Source organism: Daphnia pulex, chromosome 11 (assembly GCF_021134715.1).
Source record: "Daphnia pulex isolate KAP4 chromosome 11, ASM2113471v1".
In the NCBI taxonomy this organism is placed as follows: Eukaryota; Metazoa; Arthropoda; class Branchiopoda; order Diplostraca; family Daphniidae; genus Daphnia; species Daphnia pulex.
In genome coordinates this window covers 2,100,215-2,117,734 of record NC_060027.1, presented here as the reverse complement: position 1 = coordinate 2,117,734, position 17,520 = coordinate 2,100,215, and the positions used below count along the sequence as shown (strand labels likewise).

At 39.4% G+C, this 17,520-nt stretch overlaps 4 protein-coding genes, 2 long non-coding RNA genes and 3 other non-coding genes across 9 annotated transcripts; 3 read left to right on the top strand and 6 right to left on the bottom strand.

The window, feature by feature from the left end:
• Positions 1–45: 45 nt before the first annotated feature.
• LOC124207894 (flocculation protein FLO11-like) lies at positions 46–5,229 on the bottom strand. Its single transcript, XM_046605527.1, has 7 exons — positions 5,004–5,229; positions 3,956–4,921; positions 2,456–3,847; positions 904–2,388; positions 584–839; positions 356–525; positions 46–291 (listed from the first exon to the last, which is right to left on the bottom strand). The coding sequence occupies exons 2-7, from the start codon at positions 4,898–4,900 to the stop codon at positions 211–213; spliced, it is 4,329 nt and encodes a 1,442-aa protein (XP_046461483.1). The 5' UTR covers positions 4,901–4,921; positions 5,004–5,229; the 3' UTR covers positions 46–210.
• Positions 5,230–5,443: 214 nt separating this feature from the next.
• LOC124207892 (mitochondrial RNA pseudouridine synthase Rpusd4-like) lies at positions 5,444–7,483 on the bottom strand. Its single transcript, XM_046605526.1, has 5 exons — positions 6,538–7,483; positions 6,327–6,482; positions 6,148–6,267; positions 5,930–6,078; positions 5,444–5,854 (listed from the first exon to the last, which is right to left on the bottom strand). The coding sequence occupies exons 1-5, from the start codon at positions 7,358–7,360 to the stop codon at positions 5,507–5,509; spliced, it is 1,596 nt and encodes a 531-aa protein (XP_046461482.1). The 5' UTR covers positions 7,361–7,483; the 3' UTR covers positions 5,444–5,506.
• Positions 7,484–7,717: 234 nt separating this feature from the next.
• On the bottom strand, positions 7,718–7,791 carry Trnav-aac. The gene has a single exon. It is a non-coding gene; the product is annotated as a tRNA-Val (tRNA).
• Positions 7,792–8,026: 235 nt separating this feature from the next.
• On the top strand, positions 8,027–8,100 carry Trnav-aac. The gene has a single exon. It is a non-coding gene; the product is annotated as a tRNA-Val (tRNA).
• Positions 8,101–8,638: 538 nt separating this feature from the next.
• Positions 8,639–9,553, bottom strand: LOC124207891. The gene is made up of 5 exons (XM_046605525.1): positions 9,471–9,553; positions 9,326–9,410; positions 9,208–9,259; positions 8,896–9,135; positions 8,639–8,822 (listed from the first exon to the last, which is right to left on the bottom strand). The coding sequence occupies exons 2-5, from the start codon at positions 9,407–9,409 to the stop codon at positions 8,674–8,676; spliced, it is 525 nt and encodes a 174-aa protein (XP_046461481.1). The 5' UTR covers position 9,410; positions 9,471–9,553; the 3' UTR covers positions 8,639–8,673.
• A 140-nt stretch (positions 9,554–9,693) lies between these two features.
• On the bottom strand, positions 9,694–10,894 carry LOC124207888. Its single transcript, XM_046605524.1, has 4 exons — positions 10,678–10,894; positions 10,534–10,600; positions 10,216–10,470; positions 9,694–10,146 (listed from the first exon to the last, which is right to left on the bottom strand). Exons 1-4 carry the CDS (start codon positions 10,756–10,758, stop codon positions 10,031–10,033), a joined length of 519 nt encoding a protein of 172 aa, XP_046461480.1. The 5' UTR covers positions 10,759–10,894; the 3' UTR covers positions 9,694–10,030.
• Positions 10,895–10,927: 33 nt separating this feature from the next.
• LOC124207890 lies at positions 10,928–12,329 on the top strand. Its single transcript, XR_006880173.1, has 3 exons — positions 10,928–11,342; positions 11,450–11,573; positions 11,651–12,329. It is a non-coding gene; the product is annotated as an uncharacterized LOC124207890 (long non-coding RNA).
• On the top strand, positions 12,027–12,098 carry Trnaa-cgc. The gene has a single exon. It is a non-coding gene; the product is annotated as a tRNA-Ala (tRNA).
• Positions 12,330–12,417: 88 nt separating the features above from the next.
• LOC124207889 lies at positions 12,418–16,811 on the bottom strand. The gene is made up of 9 exons (XR_006880172.1): positions 16,552–16,811; positions 15,174–16,487; positions 14,533–14,985; positions 14,367–14,455; positions 14,032–14,288; positions 13,139–13,958; positions 12,978–13,074; positions 12,651–12,908; positions 12,418–12,576 (listed from the first exon to the last, which is right to left on the bottom strand). It is a non-coding gene; the product is annotated as an uncharacterized LOC124207889 (long non-coding RNA).
• Between the last annotated feature and the right edge of the window lie 709 nt (positions 16,812–17,520).

Below are 17,520 nucleotides of genomic sequence, written 5' to 3'. Positions count from 1 at the left end.
AAACAGTAGCTGAAGGAAAAACAAAATAAATAAAAACGCGGGGAGTATGAATTCTGAGCATTACGCCAGTGTATTTTTCACATCATTATTTCTGCGTTTTTGTCATCGGAATTATAACAAAATCAGTACCATGAAACGAAATCATTGTAGTATTCTTTCAAAGCCTACTTAAAAAGTAGATAAGTTTCACACAGAGAAAATCTCTTCATATTAGCCATTGACTTTACACAAAGCCTCTAAATTAGGAAGCTGACAATAAGCAACTTCACCGTTGAGTGATCCCCCAACCATCTGAAATAAAATTTCATTACTTCAAGCCTCAGGATTTTCAAAAATAAGTAAACCAAAACAATACCTTGCCATTGACGATTTTCATACATGTGATTGTCTTCAAGGCCTGCCCTGGCAAAGTGATAATTCGAGACGGCTTATGCAATGTATCTATTACTCGAATAACTCCATCCATACAGCCAAGGATGAGATATCGGTTCCCTTCAAAGGACGAACTCACAGCCGCAGAGGGAACTAAAACATTTGAAAATTTTAATTACTTTATCGGAAAATTAACTCTACACGTTCTTACGAGTTTCCGTGATATACATATTATCACTATTTGTGTCGAATTTAAAGAGGTTCTTGTTGGCGTCGCAGCAGAACACATAGTGCGAGGTACTTGACATACAGTAAAAAGAACTGCTCGGAATGTTTGAGGTCAATGTGAAGAGAGCATCTTCCGTATCCAAGTCATAAACAACGGGGTCCATTCGCCTCGCTGCCACAATGATTGCTCTTTTTCCCCGAACGTTTAGTATCTTCATACAAATGACTTCACCATTCGCCTGCAAAAATAGAAGCTTTTGAAATTGTTCTAACTCGTAACTTATTTTACCAAATCAAACTTACTTTAAATTTGTTTATCCGGATACTATTGATTTTGGGATTATAAGTGAAGATGGTTCCTTCCGTAGTGCCCACATAGAGCTTTGTGATAAATTTGTGGCCCACTGCACACGTCAAAGCATGTTTACAAAATCTTTCGTGGATCAAGGAGCCACTGTCTAATGCAAACTGTCGAATGTGTGCGTCTTCACTGCCCGTGATGAGCGTCAAGTGGTTGAGATAGTCAGTAGTGGACTTGATCGACTTCATCACCTCACCCGACGTGTTCAATGCGACTCCGTACAACCAAGTAACCGGCTTGGTGTGACCCAATATCCGCATGGCGAGCGCATTCGTATTCAAATCGTAAATGTGGACCGTCCCATCTTCTGAAGCCGTGAATGCGCACGGCCCACAGATGTACACGCACCTCACCGACGATTCGTGCGACCTCAATAGAATCGGATTAGATGAATTCGTTCGAGGGGCTGTTGTGGTAGTCGCTGGTGTTGTCTGTTTGGCAGTAGTGGAGGAACTGGTAGATTTTTGCGTGGAAACTGAGGGTGTTGCAGTAGCAGCGGCATCTTTCCCCTGGCTAGGTTCAGTTGTTCGAGCCGATAATCTACCAGCTGCTCCAGAGACTTGAGGATTGACTGGAGGACAAGGTTTTGGGGTAGTGTTTTTACTGCTTGCTTCGTCCCGCTTTGAATAAGTGCGCACATTTTCACTCGGCCGTGAAGTAGTGACTTCCGCTGACTTTTCTGTCGTTTTGGAAGCATTCGCAACATTCTTTGGAGTAACAACTTTTGCTTTTTCTGCAACAGTAGCTGACTTTTTCGGCTCTACGGCTTTAGGCTCTGCAGGTTTAGGATCCGGTACTTTAGGCTCCGTAACTTTAGGCGATGAAGAAACACTTTGAGATTTAGCTGCTGAAATCTCTTTTGACTGATTGTGAGACTCGGCAGCAAGTGACGATTCGGACGGAGATGTTGCCTTTTTAGACTGATTGGGAAGGATGACGGGCGTCGGCGTCTTCTTCGTACAACTGATTGTTTCCACTGATTGTGCAATTACGGAAGAAATCGTCGAAGTGATCTGGTTAATTTGACTTATTGACAAAGTCTGTGGAAGAGCTGGAGTAAATTGCATAGGCTGGAAAACAGCTTCGTTTGTTTGCACTTGACCAGGCTTTTCCACAGATGGTGGGATATCAGCAGCACTGCGTAACGGAGAATTGGTTGGCGTACCCTTTTTCTTCTGTTGTTTGGAGTCATCGCTGGGTATCCGCTTCCGTTTAGTTCCAATCGTAGTCGGAGTAACGGAATCTGAGGGGACAGCCTCCATATCACCAAGAGCTACTTGCACTCCATTCTCTTCCAGCTGATGCATTAGACTCAGTAACTGCGTTGAGGCTGCAGGGGGGACCGGTTGGACGGGTGAGGCTTCTTCACAGGCGACTTCGGGGAGCTCTTCGTCCTTTTGGTCAGCGGACTCCATAGTAACAGGAGTCTGAAGAAAACAAGAACACACAATTGAATTTCAAATAAAGCAAGGTGACTTCTAAACAGATACATACCTCGACTGGTGCAGGAACAGACTCCAAGGGGCGAGGTACAGTATCATTACCAAAAGAGCTGGATGACATGGCAGATCGTAAAAGATCGAATTGTTGTTGCTTAAGTGCAAGAACTTTGTCCGTTAGAGCTTTACGCTCCAACTGCAACTCTTCAATAGTACGGTCGATCAGTGCAATACGATCTTTACCTTGCTGTTCTTCGATTTGCAGATCTGTCAACAGAAAATTAAGCGCACTTTTTCCACCGGCCGAATCAACAAATTGGTTCGATGTCCCGGCTCGATCCACTGCCGATGTCGCATTGTCCGAATTGTCCAAATCCACGACTTCTGCTTTTTTATTAGAAGCATTTTGCGTTGATGTCGAATCGGTCTCCAATCTAGTCTTTTCTTTCCTCGGTTTTGTTGGACTCTTTTTCCTATCTTTCTTTTTCTGTTTCTTTGCTTTCCCTTTTTCACTTTCAGTACTTTGCTCGTTTGCCTGTTTTTCTCTTCTTTCCTTCTTCCTATGGCTTTTGCTTTTCTCCAAGAAACTTTTTTTTCCTGCCGAAACAGTAGTGATTATAGACGGAACGGTACTCGTTGAGGCAGTGCTGGGCTCTTTTGGTGGTGACGGTTGTAGTGTCACAGTCATCGTAGGAATCGACGTATTATGTGAGAGAGGGACTGGACAAGGCACTTGACTTGTTGTGGGCGTTTCAGCTACAGGAGTCGGATGCAGCAACGCTTCCGGAATGCGGGGAACATCTGGAGTAGGATTCGTCAGCAACGCTTCCGGAAAACGGGCAGCATCAGGGGTCGGTGCAGCAGCTGGTCTTGAAGCCGCAGAAAGCTGAGAATCAAGTTCGCGTTCAACAAAATCAGCTGTATTCTCATGGCGATCGGAAATAGATCCCGCTTCAGTTGGTTTGACAGGAAGAGAACTGTTGGCGTCTGGAGAAGAACTAGGAGTTGGCGAAGCTGGTTTATCGTCCAAGTCTAAGTCTATGCACAACGGAGGCACTTTGGGTGGTGGTTCCAGAACTTGAATTTCTTCCTCCTCAGAGTCCGGTTGCTTCGCCGTTTCTTCATCATTTCTCGACAACAGTTCCTTGAATTCGTCCACAAGTTCTTCTGATAAAATGACGGTATTTTCAGTCCTCGATTCGAGCTCGTTCGAACTGACTCGAAAGCGAAGAGATGATAACTGACGAGCTTTGGCCGTCTGATTTTCTTGTACTAGATGGTTAAGCATGTATTGAGAAATAATTGATCGAGGTTGTTCCACTAGCTGTCTGCGCTGCTGATTATCCATCGATCGGATGTACTTGTTCAACCGTTCCTTGGGGATGGTAGTCAACGGTTCACTCTCATGTGTCGAGGATCCACCAGAACTATTTCGAATTCTATTTGCCTAAGAAAAGTAAAAGTTCAATATAAAATACAGTGTTAAAAAAAACTTTATTTCAATATTCACTACAATAGACTGTAATAAATGGAAGTAAAAATGAATAAACTTTACCTGACTAACTGAATCCAAATTTTCGCTATTACTTGAATTCTGAATGAAGCCAAGACCTTCAAGGGGATTGTTTTGTGTTTCGCCGTTTGCTCCAGAGTTTGAAGTCGAACTTGACTGAGAAGTACGTCGATGAGATCCTGCAGCGACTCTAATCGGGTGTCGAGCACTGGGAGAAGGTTCCGTAGTTGGTACACGAGATTCGCGCACTCTTTGGGGCGACGATGGTACAGGGGGTTCAGCTGGAGAAGAGGTACTTCTCACAGGAGCCTGGTCTTTCGTTGCGTTAATCGACTTCAGTGAAGCTTTTACTTTATTCATTAAATCATTATTCGGAGGCATGAAGCTAGTAGATTTCACAGGTACATTTGGCTTCTCAACTCCCCCAACTGAATCCTGAGTTGTAGCAGCACTGGAGATTTCATTGTTTGATGGATTGCTTGGCACTCTATTTCTGGCTGCAGAAGTCTTATCAGCTGTTTTACTTCTGACACTCTGTGGATTTTGCTTATCTTTTGCAGAATTAGGCTGTTTTGAGGAGGAAGGATCACGGGTACTTGATCCATCTCTGAACCCACTGTGACCACTACTAGATAATTCATTTAGCGGTGTCTGATTTAAGTGAGCAAGGCTGCGTTCTGAAAAGTGGCTAGGTGGAGTAAATGAATTAGGAAATCTGTGTTGAAACTGGTCAAAATCTCCACTTCTTGGGATATGATCTTCAGTATAGTAACCACCACCACGATAATGAGGTGATGGCCACACCTGATGTAAATTGGAATTGGGTTGCCACCCATATCCAGATGATGGTGGAGGGATATTCCAGTTATCCCAGCCACTTCTTAAATCTGGTATTGAAGCATTTTGATTGTAATAAGGCTGCTGATTAGGCCATCTGGGATCTCCAGACCTACCGGACGTTACTTTGCGACCACGGGAACCTGACATAACTTGTCAAAGCTCAGCATCCTGCGCGAGATAAATTGTGAAAATATAGATCTGTGTCAGCACGTTGAATTCCAAACAGTCAAAAATAACGTAGTCTACTTACGAGAATGCCCAACGGATTATAAGTCAAATATCGGAGAGACTACGATTACACGTTTATAGTCTTTTTCACTTGGAAAAAATAAGAATAAATAAACAAATGTATAATACAAGAATAAGCTTTTTCCATGTACTCGTTTCACCACTTTTCACGAATTCCAAAAAATCTTCTGCAGTAAACCATTCCTTCCCACCAAAATAAGGCGTTGCCAATAGATCAAACTTGAGAAAAGAGAAAGAATTCAAGATTTTCTTCTAAGTTTAAGCATTCTTGTTTGATTTTATTCGAGCATTGATGGCATCTTTTATTATCTTTCGTTAAAAAATGTCTGTGAATATTTAGAAGGGAAAATATATATTTTTTCAGAAAAATACATAACTTTCCAGTGTTGCAGTTCATGGCGGAAAGTTTCGAGATTTTAAAAAAGGAACACAAAGACACCGTTTTTTGTTTTGTTTTTGTTCTTTTCATTTATTTCAACTAAAAAAGACAATAACTTTAAATCATCATGTTCTCTGTTTAAACAATTTTAGTTTCTTCAATGTATATCGGAAAAACCTGGGCAACGGAGAGTTTATGCAAAGGGGTTGTCCTTCTTGGCCAAATCCAGGAATGGCCATGAAAGCCGCATGAAGATGCATGGGAATATTTCTGGCTTTTGACTGCTTGATCGCTAGAAGATTCAGTATATCTTGTGATAGCTTTTGCGGGGCGTACTTGTCGGCATGTGAATATTTGTGATCACCCAATACCGGACAATCAAGACCTTCGCTCAAATGAACTCGTAGTTGATGCCGGACCCCAGTCTCAGGTTCTAACTCTACAAAAGCGGTGCCTGCATTTGTCGTTTTTACCTAGAACCCAAGAAATAAAATTTCAATAACGAAAAAAAAAAAGCATTTGAAATTACGCGAAACCTATTCACATACCCTGAAATGAGTAATCGCTTTGAAAGATTTCCCTTTCGCGTTGTACTTTGCGCTTTTCAAGGAATCTGGGTTATGCGACAGAATTGGTCTAAGTGCCATACGCTGCCTATCACCTATACTCTTCTCGCACATGGGAATATCAATAGTTCCTAGAAACATGACGAAATAGCGAATTAATTGAATGACGTCTGGCACTGAGAGCCTCTTCAAATAAATACCTTCTCTGGGACTAGGAATCCCTTTTGTAATGACCATGTATTTTTTTTGTATTTCATGATCAAGAAACAATTTGTTCAATTTATTAGCCACTGTTTGATTTGAAGCTAGTAGAAGTATGCCTGAAAAGAGATGTACACGTTTGAAATTGACAGATCATTTTAAGTTGTAAATGCAGTACCTGTTGTGTCGCGGTCGAGTCGATGAACGGTGTAAAGTTTTTCGACACGCAGGGCTTGACTAAGTCCTGGCAGAAGATTAGTGAGAACAACCTTAGCGTTTCCGTCAGCATCAGTAGTTACTAAACCGTGTGGTTTGTCTATAGCGACAATTCCATCTACAAAGAGAAAGTTAACATCATAAGAAATTATAGTTTAATTTTGCTAAATTACCTTTATTGTAGAGCACTGATTTTTTTAACAAGTGGATGATTTCCTCATTTGGCATTTTAAACAAATTGGGAATCATTTCTTCATATATTTGTTTGATGCTTTGGCCACTTTCTGCTGATTCCTCAGTAGAATTTTTGGAGTTCTCAGCTTCTTTTGCTTGCAGGGTTCTCAAGTAGTTGTAAGCAGATACTTTCCCAACAGGTTCAGCAGGTGCTTGTGAATGACTCAAAGTGCTTTTCTTGCCAAAGTACTGATCATCAATTTGATTTTCTTTGAATTCAAGCTCAGAAGCAGAAGGGGCAGGCAATGTTCGATTATTTTTGTCCGTTTCACCTGAAGAGGGATAGAAATATTGTTGGTCTACAGGGTTTGTATCCACTGGGACATCTGAAGCTTTAGCTTTAAGATTATTTTGTTTGGTGAGAGGAGCTGTATCAGAAGACAACTTGTCACCGAAAAACTGATTGTCAATAAAATTAAATGAATTATCTTTTGATTCCTCTGATGTTTCTGGATCTTTCTTCTCCACTGCTGGATTTTCTTGATCTAATCTAATATGTCCAAATCTGGTTACTCGTATGACATCACAGTCTTCCTCAATAGGCTCACTCTTTTTAGTTTCAGGAACATATTTAAACTCTATAGTTTTCGAGCTAGGATCAACAACTACTGATCCTTCAATATCCCAAAAAGCCTCTTCATGGCTTTGAGATCCTTGCGAACTTGCAAAACTCTTTTGTAGTCTAAAGGCTGAATGAGACACTCTACTATTCCAGCAGAGAGGGCCTCTCGATGAAAGGATACGAATTGCCATGAAAGCCATGACGAAAAATAACTTCAATTTTCCTGTTGCTGTTTGATTTGTTATTCGTTAATGCTTGACACAACCGCACGACCAAGATTGAACAGTCTAACTAACACGACACACGAGACAGTAGCAGACGACCGGACGAAAAAGAAACAAAATACATGCCATCTACTGGACAAACGGTATTCTGTTAGGGATTATCAGGATCCTTCGAGAAATTTGGGGAAATTGCATATTTTCTGTATTTATTATTTAGCTTAAATAGGCTTACTGTAGTGAATGTAATTTAATTTTTATAGATTCAAAAAGACAGTATTTGAAATTATTCAAAGCAAACCTTCTATCTCTTTGTGGATAAAAACAAAAAAGGTTTGTTCTCATCCAGGTTCGAACTGGAGACCTTCAGTGTGTTAGACTGATGTGATAACCAACTACACCATGAGAACATGAAAATTGTGAGTCAATAGAAAAAGTAATGTGGATAAATGGCGATAAGAAAACTTGTATGTAGAGTGACCGGTAAGAATTTTTTTCAAATAGAAAACATCATGATTTCGTTTTTTGAGTACGCATTTAAAACAGCCTGTGTTTTTTTAGAAAGCCAACACAAATGTTATATTGATTTCGGTTACTAAAATCAGCTCCATCATTTACTTAATATTAATGACGATAATTTGACACGTTCTCATGGTGTAGTTGGTTATCACATCAGTCTAACACACTGAAGGTCTCCAGTTCGAACCTGGATGAGAACAAACTTTTGCAATTTTCTGCAAGAGTTTTGAATTGCGGATACAGTGAATTTCCATTAACTGATGTACCAAATTTTAAACGGGTTCAAATTGACTGTTAGAAAAAACAAAACTCAAACAAAATATAAGTAACGCAAACATCCGGCAGGTTTTTATAATTATTTTTCAAGTACGCATTCATTAAATAAGATCCAGTTTTGTTAACAGTCGTGAACGACGTCAACCAGCAGTCTCCGTTCCCTTCATAAATATGCCAGCAACTCCCAACTGGTTTGAAAGACGAGTACGACCGGTAAAATTCATGACACATTGTAAGGTAGGACTCTCTTCAAAAATATTTTCTGCATAAATAGGTCGGCTGGATGAGTTCTGCAGTGATACTGGCGGAGCAAACAGGTTACTTGACAGAAGTCTCATTCAAAAACATTGATGAACAAATCAAAATTATCCAACATACCATTACAGCTTCCAAATTACCTTCGCCAATTTTAGCCGCCGAGTATCTAAATATTTAAGGATTCAACTAATGGGATGGCAGAGCTTCGTATCTATCTAATGTATTCGGTAATATGATATCTATCGAGTGACTGCAACAGTTGATAAATTGAATAATCCATAGTGGTAATACAACGGCAGGTCGTCGGGCTGTGGATATTTTTTCGGTCCAAACATCAGTTCATGGTAGTAACTGAAAACTACAAACCAGGTGCGGAATAAAATGACGACTGTAAATAGATAAGACCAAAAATTTATAAGTTTAGAACTTGTGTTAATTCCTTTGATTGCGCATTACATTACCTGTGAGTAAAAGGACGCCAATCGTAATGAAAAAGAATTTCTCAATTGATTTAGGCTGAAATGCTTGACCGGCAGCAACCATAAATAAATAACACCCAAAAAGTACAATGAACAATTCCAAGACGCTAAAGACGATCCAAGGAATAAGGAGCTTCGGAAAGCGATTTTCCATTGCCACGACTACAACGAGAGCCGAGGAAATAATCATTGGGATTATAACCAAAAAATTAGACAAAGTTCCTATGCATAATTGGCGAAAAAAAAATATTCAGTTTCGGTTCAATGTACAATTGAATACAATAATATTTCCACCCATATCGGCTCCGATCTGTAATTCGTAACTAAAGACACGAACATTTCCCGCCTGAAAAAAAGTTTAAATATTCCAATACAAGAACTTGAATCAGTCAAACTGATGTTATTTTCATACCAATGATAAGATCCCAATCACCAAAGTAACAGTTCGAAGTGAGAATCCATAACAACTTCCCTGCAAATTGACATGAATTTTCATTCTAGAGAAGGAGAAACTAGTTAAATTCTACAATCAGACTACTATTGAAGACTTTAAATACTCTCTGGCAGTGACACGGAATAAAACAAACAAAACGGAACGACCAAGTAGCACGTCTGCCACGTCGTCCGCGAAAATATCGTCTGATACAATTAGTGTAATTTTAAAGTCGCGATGTGAATGACATTTTCCAGCGCAATCCTACCTGATTTGGCAACCTGTGGAAATGGTTCCAAAAGGATCGCGGCTAACGAACAAAGACAAATTCTGATTAAGTACTTTGTTTTGAAATTGTTTTCTTTTATTTAATCAAAATACAATAAAGCTACAAAGCTTGGAAAGTCTATAATAATTTAAGACAACATTACGGACGAGCCAAAAATAGTGATGAAATATGTGTCCTCCTTGATCGCGTTCTATCTGGAAATAATAAATATATTACCCGGTCCTCATATAAAGCGCCATCGAGCTGCTCTTGACTACACGGACAGTACACGAAATAAATAGTAATAATATCTTCATAGGCAATTATAAATAAATAATTCTGTAGTTAAGTTATCAGGTTCCTTTTATCTTATTCGTTTCAAGTGGTCCGCTCACTTATTCAGTCCCTATTACATCCTAAGGGTATTTGATATAGCTAATAGAATCGGCGTCTTCTTCGAAAGGCTGGTCTTTCTTTTCCATCAGTTGGTGGTAGTAGCTGTAGACCACCATCCAATTGTAGATGACAAGCACTGTAATAAAGAATTATTTTTCATAATTATTTCAAATCATTTCCATAGAAAACTCGATTATCTACTTACTTGTTCCAATAGTACCGGCCAGTGCAGCGCTAGCAACTTCAATGCCGGCTAATCCAATCAGCATAAAACAAAAGATGATGACGGCATCTCCACCTGTGTTGATGATGATCCATCCAATATAGCCGAACCATCCGAGTATCAAAATGGCGCACAGAAAGAGCCAGGGCATGAGGAGTGAAGCGTTGCTATCCTTAGAGGCGGCAATTAAAACCAGGATCGTACTGAAAATGGCCAGGGCCATCACCGTGACTAGGTCTAACGAATGAATGAATGAAATTATTATTATTAAAAATCAATGGACATCATTATCGAATTTACCTGTTGAAGAAAACAGTCCGCAGAACTCTGAAATGCTCAGATACGTGAGCGCTATGACTTCAGCCAGCTGTTGCGGTAAGTATTGAGGAGAATGTTAGCGCGATGTTAAATAATTCAATCGATTCAAAATTCAGAATACTTTACCAGGTAAACGTTGGCAATGACTTTGGTGCCCGTTTGGAGCGTAAAGGCGCAGCAACAGAATCGGTTCAATTTGCAGCACATGATGAACTGTTAGTAGACGGAAGAATTGTGAAAAAGGAAATAGCCAGAAATGAATGTAGAAGACTGGACTCGATCACTGGCTGGATCACACAATCACTGATGTTCGCCAGCAACCGGAGACTGGGAAAAAGAACCGTGTATACAGCCTAGTTTTTTTGTTTTTTTTTTTTATACATATGATCTGGATATGAAATAATGCGAACAGGTTTGACCTTGTTGTCTGGGTTAACTTTCATTTTTAACGGATCTAGTTAAGTCGACAAACAGGTTGGAGTATGTCAACAGACCTCCTGCTGGCAATCCAAGAAAAAACAATCTTTTTAGAGTACTGATTTATTCATAATTCATCTTGTATGAATATTCGCAAAGATGTACTTTCTACTTTCTGTACAGCAGTCTTATTGCGTCTTCTGTGTGGTAACAACGCATTTCATTCTATCTAGTGTTCTATTTAAATTTTGGTAGACATTTATTAAGATTCAGTTTCAAAGTGAGAAAAGATATATGTTTGTTATTCCTGTCTGTATAGGCGATTCAAACTGCTGACCTAAATAATTCCAATATCATTTTTAAAGTGAACAGCGGTACGTAAAATTCCAGTTCTTTTCGGCTCCCCCGGCTGAAGCTTGTTTATTAACGTTTACCAGTTTAGCATTGAACTTTATCAGCAAAATACTTGTTCCTAATAAAGACCTAGATAAACGGTTATCTTCGCATTTGTCCTTCTTCCGGATCTCAGCCGCTATGTAACCGGATCAGCATTACTCAATACTTTATCCGGCCGGAAAAAAAATTGGGAGATTGGAGTACAACAGGTCTGCTTTCCCGTTTTTTAAGTAAGTTGTTCAATTCAACATTCTTTGTAGCTATCTCTTTTTTTAAATTAATACAGACTCTTTATTCTATGACTCATATGGCCCTATAATAATCCAGCGGTAATAATCAAATGATTTGAAATCAGTGGGAGGAGGCAGGTGTGGCCGGGAAAAGTTTTTTGAAAATTACAGATTGATTTCATTTTAATTGCGCTACCTGGTTGTTGACGTCCATATGCACACTCTACATAACGCCTTTCGAATGCGCAGCTGTCGGGACTTCTTGTGCCTTTCCTACTGGCGGCTTTAACGTGTCGGCCGACTTTCTAACTGGAATTGTTCGACACGAATTTTCCAATTTTGGAATTGGATTTTTTTTAAATGCCTATTCTAAAGATCGGATTTTTCAGAGCTCTTTAGGTACAATGAGAAAACAGCGAGCCATATTCCACCGGGGTTGTAACTCAGTGGTAGAGTGCTCGCTTCGCATGTGAGAAGTCAGGGGTTCAATCCCCCTCAACTCCAATTGTGTTCGCTTTTTAAGTTCAAATTTATTTAAGACGATTCAATTTATTTAGATTAACAGAGTTTTTACGTGTCGTTGTGACGATAATTCGCGATCAAATTCAATATCCAGAAGATTATTCGCCTCCCATCCTAACCCGTATTTTAATTTAATTATTCTAAAATGAACTTAAATGATTTAAAATCCAATCTAATGCAAAATGTTTCCTATTCACATACTGTACCCAATATCGTCATTTAAATTTTGGCCCAACGCTATTTCGACTTAATTTCCTTCTTAATTTTACTTTGCAATTAGTTTTCGCAGCTGACAAGCATGGACAAGTTCAAATTTGTATTCTTCAAAGATTAGCTCATTTAGTAAATTTAAATTAATATTCTTCGTGTTAGCTCTGGTCGTCCAGAAGCGGCTCCCTATCGTTTATCTTTTGATTCTGATAGAAGCTGTAGATGACCAGCCAAAAGTAGAACCAAATCGCTGCAAAAAACAGTAGATAAACATTACATTTTACTGAAATCTACTTCAAGACAAAATCAATCATGCGATTATACCTCCTGAAAGGACACCGGCGAAGATGACTATTATTCCTATGATGTCATCCAAGCCTTCAGTTATTAGCTCAAAAACGGCCAAGTAAATGAAGAATCCAATGACGGCGAGCGACGGCACAATGTTCACCACTAGCCAAGGGACGAGAAGCCTCGGACTGAGATTCTTATAGGCCATAACGAGAACGGGAATCGAGCAAACAATGGCGACGGCCGACGTGACGAAACTTGTCATAGGTATTTTGGAATCATTTGCATTTCCTGTTTAATTAGTACAGATAATTTCAATCAAATTACAACTCTGAGAACCTTGCCAAAAAAAGAATTTACCTAACGAATTACCCAACAAGAAATAATTCCCATGTCGCGCATTATTCAAACTGGAGATGACAGTTAGAGAATAAATGAGCACTGCCACTCCACCTAGCTGTGAATTATTTAAATCAGTTTGCAACTTTCAGAAGAACAAGAATAAAGTTTGACATTATTACCATAGACAGGGAACCAACGACTTTGGTTCCGGTTCGGAGTGAGTATCCGCAACAGAACTGATTCAACTGACAGCCGACTATTCCATTTCCGTCTGATTGGAATGCATTATTGTTAGCTTTGACAGAGGTGTAATAAACCGGCATTATTCAGTTCACAACAATTTAATGTACACAACACACGTTCACACAAGGATGGAAAAATGCTCCACTCGACAGCGAAAGTACAAGTCCGAAATACAGTGAAAACAAACACGCAATCTGTTGTCGTCTGTTGTACCACTTGCACTTGGAAATCAATTATTTCTCAAATACAGTTTGAACTTTGAAGCATTACTATACGACGTCTTTGTTCTCAGTTTCTCACATATTGTGTATAATAATAAAGTTCAGGTGTGGGCTGCCTTTTCTAACGTAACAAAACAAATGCAAGCCACTACCCTTTATCTGGAATAGCCAAGGCCAATTTTCTTTTTGAGTGGGAAGTAAAAATGAAATGATTTTACCAAATCCGCCCACTCCTTTACTCTTTTGTTTCTTTTTGAATACAAGTCCGGACAAGGAAGGGATCGATGAACTTGGTGATTCCATCACGGTCACATCCTGAAACCGCCAAATCAAAGAGGGAAATTCATTTTCCTTGACGCTTCGGTTATACTTAATGTATTAGATTCTCCATTGGCCATAGACTTAATGCAAATGCTTAAGAGTTTTTAGAAATATTGAATCGAAATGAAGATGCATTTTTATAGCTGTTATGGTTGTGTTTCTCTCAGTCGTCGATAGAAGCTGTAGACGACTATCCAATAGTAGATTGTAAGAGCTGCAATAAATTAAAAGAGAAGAAGAATAAATGTAACTTAATTCCCTTCCACTGGATTATTCAACACACTCACCAGATCCAAGAAAATTAACAACAGTGTTGGCGATGATTTCATTGAAAAAAGTTTCTTTGCCACTTGAGTTGATTACGGATGCTATTCCGGTGCCGATTGCCATTAACGCAGTTAGGATGGCGAAAATGAGCCAAGGTAAAAGTAGCATCGGTCGACTATTCTTATAAGCCGCAATAAGAAGTGGCACGGTGACTAGGATCTTGATGGCGGCAATAACTATGCTAGCTATCTCCATGATCGCCAATGTTTCTGGATTTCTGCAATTCCGATTTCAATAATCACATCAGATTCTGTATTATTATTAATTAAAGTTATAATAGGCAAATATATCAAACCCAGTTTCCGAGATTGTCGTCTGACTCGTCTGCTCTTCAGGTAAGACTTCGACCAGCACCAACATAACAATAGCTATAATTTCACACACCTATAGTGAATATTAGAAGTCAGCAAGAATGTTACAGAGGCACGAATCTCTCTAAGTGATAGAATAATAATTGTTACCAAGTAGAGCCATCCAATAATTTTGGTGCCAGTTTGTAGGGAGCAACCACAACAACAGTGATTTACTTTCAAGCTCATATTGACGCTGTCTTAACTTAAAGAACTTCCAAGTTAAACAAACACTGGAGTAATAAAGAATGGGGAACTGATTATTTTGTAGTAGTGTCAGTGGGTGCTGACCGTTTGATAATGAATTGTCTCGCAAAGCAACCTCAACATCACGAATCCAATCAGAAAGGGTGAATACTCGAGATTGCTGCGCTATTTGGAATACGCGTATGTCATGACCTACTAAGATAGAGTTAGATGACCGTATATGATTTAGTTGCGAAAAAGTTTCCCTTTCTATTTGGTTTTACACGAAGGATTCGGTAGCTGTTTACCCACGTAACTACATGCAGGGTCCCAGTCACCAGCAATTCGTTGTTTGTCATTTAATGAATCTTAATGTACCTGTGGAACATTATAATCAGCCAGGTAACAATTCAATTAAAATTCGGCGCAATCATTATTCTTTTTACTGGCAGCAATGATATGAATGATGAAAATCCAATTCATTTCCATCCATCCAGAGAAGCGCAATGCAACAACAATTAAACGAGACATGTAACAGGGAAGGAATGATTGAAACAAAAACTTACCGATTTTTGTGTCGAGAATACTGGATTCTGGAAGGAGTTTGATGGTGCATCTGTACAACTCCTTTTGGAAAACATCTTTCTTCCCTTAACACGTTCGGCCGTTCAGTTGCTATAATTGTGTTATACCGTGGAATAAGCCACAATTTCTTCGGGCAATAGTTTGTAGTGGGTTAAGGCCATCGCTAGATAATTTCACTTCACTTGAGTCCATTTTCAAACACTGGAATTTTGAAAATAAGACCCTAAACCGCGAAACACGTGGGGGAACTGGTTAGAATGTAGAGCCACTTTTGTTTGGAGTTGACAATTTGGCCAAAAATCTTCTGTCAAACTGGTCGCACGAATCTTTTGACTTATTTCATAAACTGGTAGTGCAACTTTCAGGTCTGGCTCTAAGAGAAAAGGAAAGAATCCTTAAAGATTGCTATATTCTTTACATGCGCATTTTCATTTTTTGCGATATTTCTTATGACAAATGAAAAAATGTCTCGGTCCGTATTTACTGGGCCTGGCTAATCAGGATCGTTGAAATCGAACTCCCGTTCCAATTCTAGATCAATATCAACTTTCTCCCTAGTACAAGTTCGGTCGTTCAATTCTGTAAACGTTCTTATATGATGGGCCTTTAAGTTTTTGGGGGGTCGGGGATGGCAGTTTCTGTTTAATCCATAATCTATCCTGAGTTTCGTTTTAATGAGAAGCGAAGAACTAGAACGGTAGATCAGAAGAGGGGCGAGAGTAGGTTCTTTTGATCGTATCCATCAAAGACCAAAGCTTCGTCGAGTTGCTGGACGGACAGCGATGAATGGCTTGCAGTCTGTCCCGAAACCAGAGATTGGGCAAGGAGATCTCGTTGTCCTAGCCAACGTTCGGCTGCAGCACGATCGCTGTCTACTGCTCTGCCCCATGAAGCGTGTTCCAGGAGCAAGGCACCGGCTAGAGTGCGAGCCAGGCCGAAAGCGAAATCGCGGGCGACGTATTCCAACTGATCGGGATTCTTCTGGGCGAACGAAATCAATTGGGAACGGTATTTCTCCAATTGAGTGCAACACTCGGCTAAGGACGGGTTGGTCGTCGAGTCGAGAACACCTTGAATCCTCTGGTGAAACGCAACCAACACTTGGCCTTCACTTTTGGCCAATGCTCTGAGTACGTCCAAACTCAAAATGTTTGTAGTTCCTTCCCAGATTGGTGATGGGAAGGGATTAGTGAAGTGATTGCAATTTCAAGAGACTTTCTGCTAATATACTTGTAGATGTCTGTAGCTACTCGAGCTCCAAACGTTGAGAGCTCATCCTTGACATTGCTGTAAGCCTAAATCCAGACATTATAGATCTTTAACATCAAGACAAACATTCAAAAGACTGTGGTAACTTACTTCAATTGGTAAAATTCGTTGTAGATTTCTTTGTAAGAGTGTGTCACCCTCAAAAGAGTTCTCCAAATGTGGAGCGTATGAAATTCCCCTCTTTGGCCTTCGAAAAAGGAATGTGCGTATTATAATTAAGAGAGGTAAAAGATAGGAATCGAGTGTGCAATTTGTACGAAACTGACGACACAATTTTGTTTTGCACATGCGAAAAATCTTGTAAACAAGAAAATAGTAAAAACTATTGAAGAAAATTCAGCAGACGAAATCGATTCTGTTTGAATTTTACCGCTGAAGTCTTTTCCCACTCGTTTACGGTTTTAATTTTGCCAGATTTAAATGTTTTTAAATTATTTTAATAATATTTGAATATTTTTTATATTTATAATAATATTTTTAAAATTAAGAATTATGTTTCTTTGTGTTCATTTTTTATACTTCATGCCTTTGTTTTAACAATGAAAGGGATTGAAGTTAAAACCTGTTTTTAAAAAAATGCTCTCATAAAAATCCTGACAAATCCGAAACGTAAATGAAAATTTTTCGTCCGTGACGAACGGGTTTTTCCTCAAGCAGATAACCTCAGATAACTGGGTCGGTGGTCAAATTACTTGGCACAGCAAATTTAGCAATGCGCATTATTACTTGGAAATCCGATAATTTGTTACTAGCTCCAGAGCTATAGCTCTGCTAGCTCTATGGCTCTATGATACTAACACATTCAGACTTACCAATGATTAGACCATGCAAGATCGGACAGACGAAAAAAAGAATCCCAACGAAAACATTTCTAGGATGGGCTCGTTATAATCTTGCATTGAAACAAATAGAAACCACTTCCCTCATTTTCCCCGATCGTCAGCAAATGAAAGTCAATGTCGGTTTTCTTTTGGAGTGGGAAGTACAGTAAATATGCGTAAAAATGAAATAATTTCACCAAATTCGTCCGCCCGCCCTTCCGTATTTTCTTTCTTTTTT

Coding starts and splice junctions, on each gene's coding strand:
- LOC124207892 (XM_046605526.1), bottom strand. CDS start 7,360: ATGGCTTTCATGGCAATTCGTATCCTTTCATCGAGAGGCCCTCTCTGC. Junction 6,268..6,326: donor ACTCGACCGCGACACAACAG/GTACTGCATTTA, acceptor ATCTCTTTTCAG/GCATACTTCTACTAGCTTCA. Junction 5,855..5,929: donor AAGCGATTACTCATTTCAGG/GTATGTGAATAG, acceptor CTTGGGTTCTAG/GTAAAAACGACAAATGCAGG.
- LOC124207888 (XM_046605524.1), bottom strand. CDS start 10,758: ATGTGCTGCAAATTGAACCGATTCTGTTGCTGCGCCTTTACGCTCCAA. Junction 10,471..10,533: donor CGGACTGTTTTCTTCAACAG/GTAAATTCGATA, acceptor TTCATTCGTTAG/ACCTAGTCACGGTGATGGCC. Junction 10,147..10,215: donor GGCCGGTACTATTGGAACAA/GTAAGTAGATAA, acceptor TCTTTATTACAG/TGCTTGTCATCTACAATTGG.
- LOC124207891 (XM_046605525.1), bottom strand. CDS start 9,409: ATGAAAATTCATGTCAATTTGCAGGGAAGTTGTTATGGATTCTCACTT. Junction 9,260..9,325: donor TGATTGGGATCTTATCATTG/GTATGAAAATAA, acceptor ACTTTTTTTCAG/GCGGGAAATGTTCGTGTCTT. Junction 8,823..8,895: donor TGGCGTCCTTTTACTCACAG/GTAATGTAATGC, acceptor ATCTATTTACAG/TCGTCATTTTATTCCGCACC.
- LOC124207894 (XM_046605527.1), bottom strand. CDS start 4,900: ATGTCAGGTTCCCGTGGTCGCAAAGTAACGTCCGGTAGGTCTGGAGAT. Junction 840..903: donor TCCGGATAAACAAATTTAAA/GTAAGTTTGATT, acceptor CTATTTTTGCAG/GCGAATGGTGAAGTCATTTG. Junction 292..355: donor TGAAAATCGTCAATGGCAAG/GTATTGTTTTGG, acceptor ATTTTATTTCAG/ATGGTTGGGGGATCACTCAA.